Raw genomic sequence first — 13,109 nt, forward strand, 5'->3', positions numbered from 1 at the left:
AATTCTGGGAGTTGAAGTCCACGATAAAGGGGCATAGTTCTCCACCTCTGGCCTAGAGCCCTAGACCAACAGTAGAGACATTCATGAAGTCACCAGGTGTGCATCTCAACACGAGGGAGTTTTTTTTTAATTATTAAATCTTGTCTCCCAAACATGAAATTCCTCTTTGTTTTCCTTCCTCTCACCTATTATTCAACTCTTCATTGGATTAATGTTGGCATACTTAGCTTAAATTATGTTAGCCAGCATAAGCATAAGCTTAGCCAGCATAAGCCCTCTCAAGTCAACCTTAAAAGTTAAGCTGACAGTTTGAAATTCTGTTCAGTTTCAGATTAGCTACTACATATAAATCTCAGAGTTGATCTTCTTCCAGATGGCAATCACAATGGGTCAGGTTTCATCTGATGCCTGGAATTCATCACTGTTCTTCCCACCGTCTTTCAGGCTGCCCCTCAACACCTCAGAATGAGGTAAAAGATGGTGGATGGGGATACAGGTAGTCCTTGACTTACAACAGTTTGTTTAGTGACCGGCACTGAAAAAAATGACTTATAACCGGTTTTATACCTATGACCATTGCAGTATCTCCATGGCCAAGTGATCAAAATCCTATACTTGATAACTGTCTTATATTTGTGACGGTTGCAGTGTCCTGGGGTCGTGTGATCACCTTTTGTGACCTTCTGATAAGCAAAGTCAATGGAGAAGCCAGGTTCACTTAACAACCGTGATACTATCTTAACAGATGCAGTGATTCACTTAACAACTGTGGCAAGAAGGGTCGTAAAAAGGGGCAGAATTAAAAAAATATCTTATATAGCAACATAAATGTTGGGCTCAATTGTGGTCATGTCAAGGACTATCTGTGTGAGGCTGTGTTGGTGGTAAGGTGTCCTTGGGCTGGATCTTCATGTTTCATCTTTATGTTAGCTATAACTCTTCAGTTTAATTGTTATTTGAAAAAAAAAATCAATTCAAAGTGTGAGAAAGCTTTGTGCAAAGGAAGGGTATTCTGCAGAATCTCTAAGTAATATGTATACAATCTATGCCTTACTAAACATTTATTATTTATTTATAATTTGTATATTTATTATAGAAATGAAATCTAAATGAATTTAGATTTAATATGCATACGTAAAATGTCAGTATATCAATATCTGATCAATAGGATGATGGGTTTTCCCACCCCCCAAATTTAAGTACTATGGAAAAATGAAAGGCAATTTTAAAAAGCAACTAAGATCTAACGCCAGTTCTGGATTTATTATTCTAAACATAATAAAAGCCATTATTTCTAAAATGCAAATTTCCATCCAAAATGTACCTCATATGAAAGCTTAATCATATTACTCTGCAGAAAATAGAGGAAGGATGAAAACTTGCACCTTCTGTAATTTTGTGTGTTTATGTGTATGTGTGTACCAGCACAAGATGGAAATTTGGAAGTCATAAATGTTGTTTCAAGTACTGGAATTGAATAAACCTCACATCCTTCTTCATTTCAGCAGCATATATTGCTGCTGTAAACATTCTCTTGTCTTGTTATTATTTCTGAAAAACAGACGTCAAACCCTCATGTTGACTTTCACCAGCGGGTTTTAATTTACCTTCACTCCTGCCCTCGAAAACCCATCACATGCAGAGGAGACAATGTTCCTTCCTGGCAATTTTTTTTAGTTAATCAAAATACAAAATACAGAGAAACAAAGAAAACGAAGATAATGTGAAAATAGGGGAAGAAAAGGGGAAAGAAAAAAGTGTTGGGTAAAGGAGGGGAAAAAAAGGATTGACTTCTGACTCCTTTGGGCACAGTAGAATAAGGTAATCACACCTTGACTTTTTACTTTTATATAATACCGTATTATATGCTAGCCGTTTCTATATCAAGAAATCTATCCAATCAGCGGAACCCAAAATCAAAGTTTCATTTTTTTTCTAGCTCAAGCACAAAGTCCAGCAGAGGTTTCTTAGTAGAAACAAAATTAATTGTGTTCTTTTCTTTAACCAAAGCCGTCAATTTAGCCATCTCTGCTAACTCCGTCAACATTTGCAGCCATTCATCCATTGTGGGAGGACTGCAGACATTTCTCAGCCAATAGCCATTTCCATGTCCAAGTTCTTATCCCCAAATTATCATTTTAAGAATTCTAAAGGTCTCCTTGAAGATCTTGGAGCCTCGGGTTGAAAGACATGGAAAGAGCGTCTCTATTATTTCCTGTTTCCCTCATGGCAATTCAGACATAGAGAGCAGGCTGTGGGGTTGATGCAATCCAAGGTATCCCCTAGTTTGATGTTATTGAATTCAAGCCTCCTCTAATTCTCCCCAGATCCTTGCCTATCATGTCAGATGATGTGGAGAAGAACGAGGCTCCTCCAGAGCCAGAGACAAAGCAAGATGAAGGAGAGAAGAAAGAGCCGGAGCCAAAAACTGAGCCAGAGGCAAAGCCGGAGCAACAAGCACAGCTGGAATCCCCACCTCGTAGCCCCCCAGCACCAGAAGCCCCTCCGTCATCCATGCTGGTGACCGTCACCATTGAAGAGGAGACTGTGGGGGGACCACAACTGAATGGGGATCCCTTGGGGCTGAGGGCCGGCTCAGCTGAGGAATTAGGAACCAACCCAGCCCCTCCTGGCAGCCCCCCGGCACGGTCCAAGTCAGCATCGCTGAACGACCTGAAGCCCCAGAACAGCATCAATGGAGGCCCGCGGGCGGTTGCGAGGGGCAGCTTGTCCGGCTCTCAGGTGCATCTTGCGGGCACAGTAGCATCTCCGCGGGCCAGTCTGAGTCGGCAGGCCTCAGCAACTGGATCGGCAGCTGGGGAGGCTGGGGCGAAACCCAGAGACTACATATTCATGGCTGCTCTGTCCTGCTTTTGCCCCATCTGGCCGATCAACATTGTGGCCTTCGTGTACTCGGTCATGGTAAGTGCCAAGGCGGGGTTGGGCAATTAAAAGAACCACCGGCTATGCGGAGCCTGTAAAACGCTTTCCCCGGCATGATTGAATGCTGCTTTGCATGTACCTTTTCCACCCAGCCTGCCTACTTCTGCACCCAACACTTCATCCCCACGAGACAAAAGAAGAACGGTACACTTACTCAATGCAGGAATGGAACAGGCAGGACAAGCTACTGTATATAAACAGGAAGCAAACTCCACTCCCCCTCACACTGATGATGTTGCCTAGTTGAGTAAGGAAATGTCTGCCAACAAACAACCAAGCTCAGAGAGCAGCAAGGATCCACAGTTCAACCCTGAGCCAAAGGCACAGGCAGTCCTCAACTTACAACCATTTGTTCAGTGACCATTCGCAGTTACAACAGCATTGAAATAAGTTAATTGCAACTGGTCCTCACATTTATGACTGTCACAGCTTCCCCACGTCATGTGATCAAAATTCAGGCACTTGGCAATCAGCGTGTGTTTTCAACAATTGGAGTTTCCCGGGGTCAGGTGACTTTGCCATTTGTGACCTTTCTGACAAATGAAGTCAATGGGGAAAGCTAAATTCCCTTAACAACTGCAGTGATTTGCTTAAGAAGTGTGGCAAAATAGGTCCTAAAATCGGTCTCAACTCACTTAACAACTGCCTTGCTTAACAAACAGAAATTCTGATCCCAATTGTGGCAGTAAGTCAAGGACTGCCTGTATTCTCTTCGATTTCCATTTTTGGCACCTTGTGCCAGGGGAGAAATAGATCCTACTTGCTTTGTCCAAAAGAAAGGACAGTACAATGCTGTGGCTTGTGTAAAATTTGCACATGCTAATCTGTATATTTGTGCGCATATGCACAAATGAAAAAAAAATCTATCGTGCAAACAAATTCAGCTTAGTGGGCAAGGATCTGAGGGGAGGGGGGCAAAAAGTTAAAGTGGAGTCACAATCATGCAGTTAATGCACATCAAGAGGGGATATGTTTGATTGCATGGTTCATGCTGCCATCCTGACTTTTCGGATACCCCAGCAGTGGGGATGGGTGGATGATTTTCATGCCCGATTGAGAAGCTGTCTAACTGTTAATATCTCAGCTTCTCCTTCTTGTGGGTCTCTAAATCAAACATGGCCTTTGCAGTCTTTCAATAAGAGCTTGAAAAAAAGCTTTCAATTTGTTTTTAATTAGAATAATCAGTAGGGGCAGGAAGAAAGCCTGCCCCCCTTCCACTGCCATCTCCAATACTTACTTACAATCAACTTACAAATAATTCATTTAGTTACGTTCAAAGTTGCAAAGGCTTACTGTATGACTGTTTTCACACTTATGACCCTTTCAATATCCCCACAATCACATGATTAAAATCTGGATGCTTGGCAACTGGCATGTATTTATGACAGTTAAAATGCCCAGGGGTCACGGGATCACATTTTGTGACCTCCTGACAAGCAAAGTGGACAGGGAAGTCAGATTTACTTAACAATCATGTTACTAACTTAACAGCTGCAGTGATTCACTTAACAATGGTGACAGGAAAGTTCATAAAATGGAGTAAAACGCATTTAGCAACTGTCTTGATTAGCAATGGAAACTTTTGGCTCACTTGTAAGCTGGTAAGTCAAGGACTACCAGCTCTTTGTTAGGAAGCGAGATCACCAGAGCAATTTTATTTCCTTTGGGTGCTCTAATATCTTAGGGAAATCCTAGGCTTGAACTTGAATCATTGTTAAGAACATTCTTAATGGCTTGATCCATTTTCCGCTGGCAGAGTTGAAGCGATTCAGCCAGGATTGCCAATGTTGTGCTTTGAGTGCCCACTAACCACCGCAATGTCAGTGATGTGTGTGTTTCGATTTAAGCAGTGGAAATGGTTGAGATGCTCAGGTGAGCTCTTATATTTTTAACAACATTTTTCTTTTTCCTCCCTCTTCAGTCCCGTAACAGCTTTCAGCAGGGAGACATTGATGGGGCTCGGCGCTTGGGACGGGTAGCAAAGCTGCTGAGTGTCGTGGCCCTGGTCGGGGGCTTGCTCATCATTGTGGCCTCTTGTGCCATCAATTTTGGAGGTGAGTGGACAAGACAGCACCGCTTGATGGGAGGATTTCTCTAGAGCAGGGGTCTTCAAACTTGGCCCTTTTATGACTTGTGGACTTCAACTCCCAGAATTCCTCAGTCAGGAACGCTGGCTGAGGAATTCTGGGAGTTGAAGTCCACAAGTCATAAAAGGGCCAAGTTTGAAGACCACTGCTCTAGAGAGTTGTGATGCTTAGATTTTTGACCAGTGATTCCCAATCTCAGCAATTTTAAGATGTGTGGACTTCAACTCCCAGAATTCCTCAGCCAGCGTCCTGGCTTGAGAATTCTGGGAGTTGAAGTTCATCCTTCTTGGTTGAGGAGCACTGTTTTGGACTACTTCAGAAGATGATTTCAGAATAAAGACTTCCTTTTCTTAAAATGGAGTCTACATTGATACTCTGTGGAGAAGACCCCACTGGGGAGGACAAAGCCAGATGAGGTACTGTGCTGATTGTGCTGCAACCATTAATGGCTGCTAATGTTCCCCCAAGAGAAATAAACTGCTATAATAATAATAATTATAATACATTAAAGAGACTGGTTGTGGCAAGAAGTTACATAATTATGACCCAAAAGATCACTGACAGAGAAGCAGCCCACATCTACAGTGCAAAGTCTGGCTCATGGAAATCAGCATTCTTATTAAAACCTGCGCCAAAAAAGCTCCTTTGGGGGGGTCAGTCTTTTTTTGTGAGGATGCCTATGAGCCAACCGGAGCGTTGTGAGACTTTGAGGTAACCAGATAAGATATAATTATCAATATTAATTATAATAGATAAAGCCCCAGCCTAAGATCTTTACTGCTGATGATAGTAAAAAAAAGTCAAAATTGCAATCAGGGCATCAAAGCCACACCTGATCTATTTATTAATTTGCCACCGTTATTACTTTTATACATAACTCAAGGTGGTATACACACACAGTATTCCTTCCTCTTAATTTCCCCACAACAACAACCTGGTGGGGTGGGGTGGGCTAAGAGAGAGTGATTGGCCTCAGGTCACCCAGCCAGCTTTCATGCTAAGGGAGGATTAGAACTCATCATCTCTTGATTTCTAGCCTGGTGCCTTAATCACTAGACCAGGAGTAGGCAACCTTGGCTCTTTTATGACTCATGGACTTCAACTCCCAGAATTCCTGAGCCAGCATGGCTCAGCTTGGAAACTCTCCCTTTCCCCTCAGCATGGCTGGCTCAGGAATTCTGGGAGTTGAAGTCCATGAGTCATAAAAGAGCCAAGGTTGCCTACCCCTGCACTAGACCAAATCTTTCTATATATCACTTGTGCAATCTGTGTAAAAAGAGGGTGGGGCTTTGATCACATGGTCACAACTGTCGTTTTGACTTTTTTAATTCCTGCACACACCTGAATTTTACACCTTTCCTTGAAATAACATAATGAATCTCCCCCTTGCTTTTCCTAATGGTCTGCTCCTGCATGCTTCAGGTTCCAATGAATGCCAGGGATAGGGAGGGTGAATTGAGCACATCTGAGATATTAATCCCTCATGTTTCTTAACAAATAGTAAATAAATCCCTTGTTTTGCTCTTTTTTCCTGTGTTCGTCTTCCCCTCCTCGATTCCTTTGCCCTCGTTCCCTCAAACCTTTCTCCTTCCCAGTGTTTCAGTGAAGGCAGCCCTTGGCTGCTACTGCACCCCTAGCCTCAAATTTTCCATCTTTGGAGCAGGGGACCCGTATGACTACAGTGCCCCCATCCCTTCTCATCCCACCTGCCTCCTCTGCATCCCAGAACCATACAAAGCAAGAGCACAAGGATGGAAACAATAGAAAGAGAGAGAGAGAGAGAGAGAGAGAGAGAGAGAGAGAGAGAGAGAGAGAGAGAGAGAGGTCAAAGGAACACAAATGAAGGAAAACTGAAGAAACAGCTTGCAATGTGGTCAAATATTTTCTCTCTCACTGTAGGGAGTTCAATTCCTCCCCCCAAAAACTGGAACCAACACCCCCCCCATCCAATGGAGAAAGAAGGAAAAAGGAGGAACAGGTTTCCCATGTTCTCTCCCACAGTCTCTCTCTTTCTCTCTCATTTTCTTTTCATCCATCCATCCATCCATCCATCTGTTCAACCAATGACCTGTCTGCCCATCTTCCATCGACTGCCAAATTTCAACAGCAAATAAAACTCTTTCAATGTTCCATGTTTACAATAAGCTTCTGGAGAAAAGCTCTTTTTCCCCCCCACGGCCCCTATGAAGATAGGGGGGGAGCATGTTTACACGTTTTTGCTGGGAACAAAGGAAAAGAACGAGCCTTGGAAAAGAGGAAAACTGATCTCTCCTCTGTGGTGTTTACAAAAGACAACAGACAGCGATGAGAAGGAGTGGGCTCAGAGCCATGAATTGGTTTAGAAACTGGCAATGATGGAACAACTTAGAGCAACTTACCATACTCCAAAGGTGTGGTATCCAGGTGGAATATAATTCTTATAGGTGTGGTTGCACACCTATAAGACATCCAGAAATGCTTGTATAACCAAACACACCATCCTGTCAATCAACCGGCGGAAAAGAAATGACAATGGAATGGATGAAATTAGCTGAAGGAATCAATTCAACCAACAGAGAGTCAACAGCTTGAATCACAAGAAGATCAAAAATGTATGGTGGAAACTGGTGTGAAAGTGAAGATGAAAAAAAAAGGAGGGCGGGAAAGCCCAACAGAGCAAAAGAAGGAGGTGATTGGCAGAATGGGCTTTACGGAGAAAAATGTTACAGGTCCAACACACCAGAATGAAATGACAGCAAAAGAAGTTGGAAGAATTTGGCAACAGAGCTAGTGGAGGACATGAACTACCTGTTTTGGGAATCCTACAGAAAAAAGTGAGATTGCAATGCTTAAAATGAGAACGTTGGAACAGGGGTCTTCAAACTTGGCCCTTTTATGACTTGTAGACTTCAACTCCCAGAATTCCTCAGCCAATACAGCTGGCTCAGGAATTCTGGGAGTTGAAGTCCACAAGTCATAAAAGGGCCAAGTTTGAAGACAACCCCTGTGTTGGAATGAATGAAATGAAGGTTGTAGTAGAAGTAAGGGGGGGGGGTGTTAGCAGGCATCCCATTTAGAAACTGAGAGCATGAAAAGACAAAGACCATTTTTCCCCCTTTTTAAAGGACCAGCTGCAGCCAGAAAAATAGGATTGCAAAGCATGAATTTGTGCAGCGTCTTTTAATTGGTGAATCGACATATTAGCCTCAGAGTCAGGCTGTGGGAAGAGATGAATCTTGGCCAAACACTACTTAGAGAAACCCAAATATTTAGCAGACATGAGAGACAGCTGGGGTATGAATGTAGCAGGAATTCAGGGTGGCTATATAGGGTGAGTTGTGGAACGTGCCAAGAAATTGTGGGGAAAGACAGTTCCAAGATATTGTGCTACCTGAAACAAAAGATAAAATATTTATGTGCAAAAACAGATTTAAGTATCCCATTGTAGTTGAGGAGGGAAAAATAACTTAAAGAGGACAGGACAGGCTGCACAGCATTCATGGTTTGGTTGTCCAGCATATTGTACACAGTGATTGCTACCCCCTTAAATCTTTGTGAAGCATCTGCCATCAAAGGCAGTTATGTTAAACAGGGTATCTTTCACATATCTAAGTCCAAACCCACCACAATTCTTACCCAAGGCCATGTGCACACTGGTTGGACTTCATGGGAGTTGTGGGCAAAAATATCTGGAGGAGTCCAGTTGAGGAAACTGAAGTTCAATATCTCTTCTTGTTCAATCCTTTTCTTTGGTCAAATAAGAGATTATGAATTTTTTTGCTCAGTTGCTTTGAAAGGCAGAAAAGGCAGAGAGAGGAAGGACACACACACACACACACACACACACACACATATGCACACACTCTCTCACACACACAACAGAGGAGTTACTGTACTGAACACCTTCACCCTCACCATGAAGAATAAAAACCCTCCACGTTGTGAGGATCAGAATTGAAGCAGGGACCAAGAAGATGTGTGAGTGAAGCATGAATGTGTTTATACAGATATATACAGGAGTGAAGATGTGATAAGAGAGGAATATATGTTTCCACCCTGTATATATTATATTATTTCTTCTCTGCTGGACACAGGAAGCCTATAATTCTAATCTGCGGTCAGAACTGTGCTATTAAAAACAAAACAAGGCACCCCCTGTTATTGGAAGTGTACAGATCCTAGTCAACATTATCCACAGTGTAAGAGTCAAGACAAGAAGGGATGGGATAATACCACCTAGTACTAACAAGCAAAAAAGCAAGACATTTTCTAAGGGGGAAAAAAGGGGGGGAAGCCTAGGATAGATGAAAGTTTGCACAAGATTCAGTTTAAAAACCAAGACAGGGGGAACACGGCTATCCTGACTATCCTCGGAGAAGGAAAGGAAGCTGGGATGATACAGACCCCTCCTTGGATAGAGAGGAAATCACACCAGCCAGAGAGGGAAGCACATCTGCCCAGCGGGCTCACTAGATGTGACGCAGCAGCACAGGGAGAGACAGGTTGAACGATGATGCTTTGCTGAGAAATGTATTCTTGAGAGGCCAAATGCTCCATGCAAGCCAGAAAGAAAGACATCTTGAAAAGGGTCAGATAAACAACCATGTATGTGATTGGACAGAATCTACTTGGGGGCGGGGGCGGGGATGGCAGGGGGGAGAACAGGGTGAGGGAAGGACACCAGCAAAGAAGTTGTGTGTAGCAGACACTAAATTTACACCCAGCACAATGTGAGTTTTATTTCTTTTCTTTCCCCCCTCCTGGCTTTGATTTTCCTGCAGACTGTTACACAAAGGGGACGGGGTGGGGTGGGTGGGGGACACTGGCAGCCTCATGACAGCCTCCTTTATAATTTATACTTGGGAGACAGCATGGGGCATTATTTAAGGGGAAGGTCTGAAACTCCTTCCACTATTAATCCCATCTGCACGATGTACAAGCCTCTGGCCCCCTGCCAACCGTCCTGCCCAATTAAACCAAGGAAAACCAAAATGGCCTTTTCCCTTGATGGATGCATGATGCAGGTGGGAGGGCAGTTTTGGTAGAAGGAGCCTTCTCCTTGGGGACCGTTAATTTCTAGGAGGCTGAAGGGGACGGCTGGCAGGGTGAGGCCCAGAGTTGTTGTATTTTGATGTTGAAATGCAAGTATTCTGTCTGCATGTTTTTATATGCTTATATTTGGGGCAGGGAGGGAAATCAGGATCTTGGAAGGGGAGAGAGAGAGAGAGAGAGAGAGAGAGAGAGAGAGAGAGAGAGAGGTGTTAGGGCAGTGAATTTCTCAAGCCTGGCAACCTTTTGACATGTGGACTTCAACTCCCAGAATTCCCCAGCCAGCCAAGCTGGCTGGGGAATTCTGGGACTTGAAGTCCACGTATCCAGGCTTGAGAAAGACTGTGTTAGGGAGTGAGATTTAAGACAAGATCATAGCATTCAAACATGGGTCCATTTGGGGAACAGGCAATTGATGGAGCTGCTAGGAGGCGATCTGGAGTCAATCAGAATGGAAAGAGGTTCATCTGAGGGGGATGCAGGGTTGTGGGTACCAGTAGCGATGGTGGGTCAGGAAAGAATCGGATGAGTTCAAGAAATTTAGATTTCACACAGACATATATCTAAATTTTATAGATATAGGGCTGTTTAGAGTTCAGAACAGACCAACCTCAATGGAAGAATATGAGAACCAGCAACTGTCAGTAAACTGGGCTTTGCTAGGCCAAATCCTGTCTAAATTTAAAGGGAAATTATTCTGTTGCCAAGAAGGGGAATGGAATAACCAATTCCTCCTCTGGAGCAGGAAGTCAGTCCCCAAATCCTAGATTTCTTACACAAGGTGACTTGTTAGTTGACTTAAATCTTAAATCTGAAGATATGAGGCCAAAATATTATTTAGACGGGCAACTTTGGTTGCTATCCTCCCATCTATCTGCTAAAGGAAAAGTGCTCCTTGATCGTATTCATTTAAATAGCTACAAGGGCGGTCTTAGTAGAGAGAAAATGCAGATTACTGAAGTGTGTAACAAGTAGAATTTGGGTGAAGAGGTAAAGAAAGAGGTGTTTAGAGTGCCATGGGAAGAGAGGAAGGAAAGAAGGACCTAGACTGAAGGAAAGGCTGGTTTGTAAGGGGTTTTATGTTTACACATATCAGTTATTGAATGAAAATCACATAACCTATATCTTTGACATGCTGCTCGATAGATGTTTTCATATTGGGGTGGGCAATGTTTTGGATGCTAACTGATAAAACTTTGCTTTAATACCCTATTTGGGGAGGAGAATTTAGGCTTTTTTATGGGGAAAGAACAGGGGAGACTTTTTTTTTATTCCTTCCTCCCCCCCCTCCACCAAAGTGTAAGATGTAAATTAATTTCCTGCTTTGTCGAGAATTTATTGTGCTTCTGATGGTGCAAAGTTGAGGGGCCAAAGCAGAATACATTAGCCATTTAGTCCTCTCTCTTCCTGGGTATATGTGGACAATGAGTTTCCTGTCTATGAGAAACAAATCGTGCCATTATTCTAAAACAGCATCCAGTTTGTTATCTAAATCCGCTCTTCCCAAATTGGTGTCTCCATAGAAGTGCTCAGCTACAATTCCCATCACCTGAAGACAAGAGACATGACTATTGAATGCCCAACACATCTGGATATCATCCAGTTAAGAGAAGGCTGAGCTCTAAGCTGCTCATCAAATATAGTTATGAGTGAAAACCTGACCAACAGGTTTAATTACAATTTTGTAGATGCTGCTGTTTATTTCATTACATGTCCCATTTGGTTCTTTTGACATGATTTGTTCTCAACAATTAAAAGGATTCCAATCAAAACAGGGAAGGGATAGATTGGTCTTGAATCTGGGGCCAATCAACCCTTTTGGTGATAATTCAGAATTCTATTCCTTTCGCAGGTTGGGTGGGCTCACAAAATATTATAAATCTTAGTACCAGTTTGTATAAAGGTAGTGGGTGGGTGGGAGAGTGGACATGATCAAATTATAAACTGCTACAGACTTTTGTATCAACGCATGAATCGAGTAAAATAAACTCAGATGCATGAAGTGGTGTCAAGTGATTCTTCTGAGAAAATTGGGGGACGTCCAAGCCATGTGACGTCACCATGTGAAAATTCACAGCCTTTTAAAATCCACAATGAAAATGGAAAAAAAAGAACACTCTTGTTAAAGCAGATGTGTTTATTTCTCACATTATTCTGTTTCTATGAGTCATAGCCAGCAATTACATAGCCTCGGGTACTGACAATTTTGGCTTCTACATCACCCAGGCATTTTTAGACGGGTGGCTGGAATTACTGGAGCAGAAATTTTAAATAAGACCCCAGGAGAAATGAGCAACCCTCAGCAATTATAATACAACTAACAGATGCAGCCAAGATTTGGAAAACATTGTCCTCACGAGCCAATGTCTCAATGCAGACACAGAGCATAAAATAACATATGGAACCAAAAAGGGAGCCTGCTGTAGAAATCTTGGAAACAGCTCCAGCCACATTACAAAATGATGGACACAATAGTCACAAACCAATAATTTCCAGAGGATAAATTGAGCACTTCGGTGAGGTTCAACAGCAGGACTCCAACTAAATATATCAACTCGGTCTTTTACAGTATCCAGCTTCCTATTTTTTATTGTGTCTTCTAAGCAAGGCAAGGAGTTGGTGGATCTTAAGGGAGCCATCTGGAAGTTCTGTTGCCCAATTATCACATTGCCCAGCCCTACTTAGCATTAAGCATGACTGCATTGAGTTTGTATACACCTCTTAGGTTACTTTGTGTGCTTTAGTGGACCTTTGAGTCCATCTTAATAAGTGCAGTGCCTATACAGAACATTACAGAGAGGAATTAATCTTTAATGCAGGTTTTTGCAGGTTCTCCCTGTATCAGTGTGAGTTAGCTTGTGGGGTCCCACAGGGGTCGGTCCTCTCTCCACTTCTGTTCAATATTTATGTGAAGCCGCTGGGGGAGATCATTCGTGGCTTTGGGGTGGATTTCCATCAGTACGCTGACGACACTCAGCTGTACATATCCACCCCGGGCGACCCCAACGATGCCCTTGACGTGATGACCCGGTGTCTGGAGGCCGTGAGAGT

At 43.0% G+C, this 13,109-nt stretch overlaps 1 protein-coding gene across 1 annotated transcript; it reads left to right on the plus strand.

Moving 5' to 3' along the window:
• Positions 1 to 2,340: 2,340 nt before the first annotated feature.
• On the plus strand, positions 2,341 to 11,676 carry LOC107282683 (proline-rich transmembrane protein 2-like). Its single transcript, XM_015810496.1, has 3 exons — positions 2,341 to 2,922; positions 4,865 to 4,997; positions 11,582 to 11,676. The coding sequence occupies exons 1-3, from the start codon at positions 2,341 to 2,343 to the stop codon at positions 11,674 to 11,676; spliced, it is 810 nt and encodes a 269-aa protein (XP_015665982.1).
• Positions 11,677 to 13,109: the final 1,433 nt, after the last annotated feature.

This window comes from Protobothrops mucrosquamatus, unplaced genomic scaffold (assembly GCF_001527695.2).
Source record: "Protobothrops mucrosquamatus isolate PMUCROS unplaced genomic scaffold, P.Mucros_1.0 scaffold11, whole genome shotgun sequence".
Classification (NCBI taxonomy): Eukaryota; Metazoa; Chordata; class Lepidosauria; order Squamata; family Viperidae; genus Protobothrops; species Protobothrops mucrosquamatus.

Coding starts and splice junctions, on each gene's coding strand:
- LOC107282683 (XM_015810496.1), top strand. CDS start 2,341: ATGTCAGATGATGTGGAGAAGAACGAGGCTCCTCCAGAGCCAGAGACA. Junction 2,923..4,864: donor CCTTCGTGTACTCGGTCATG/GTAAGTGCCAAG, acceptor CTCCCTCTTCAG/TCCCGTAACAGCTTTCAGCA. Junction 4,998..11,581: donor TTGTGCCATCAATTTTGGAG/GTGAGTGGACAA, acceptor GTGTCTCCATAG/AAGTGCTCAGCTACAATTCC.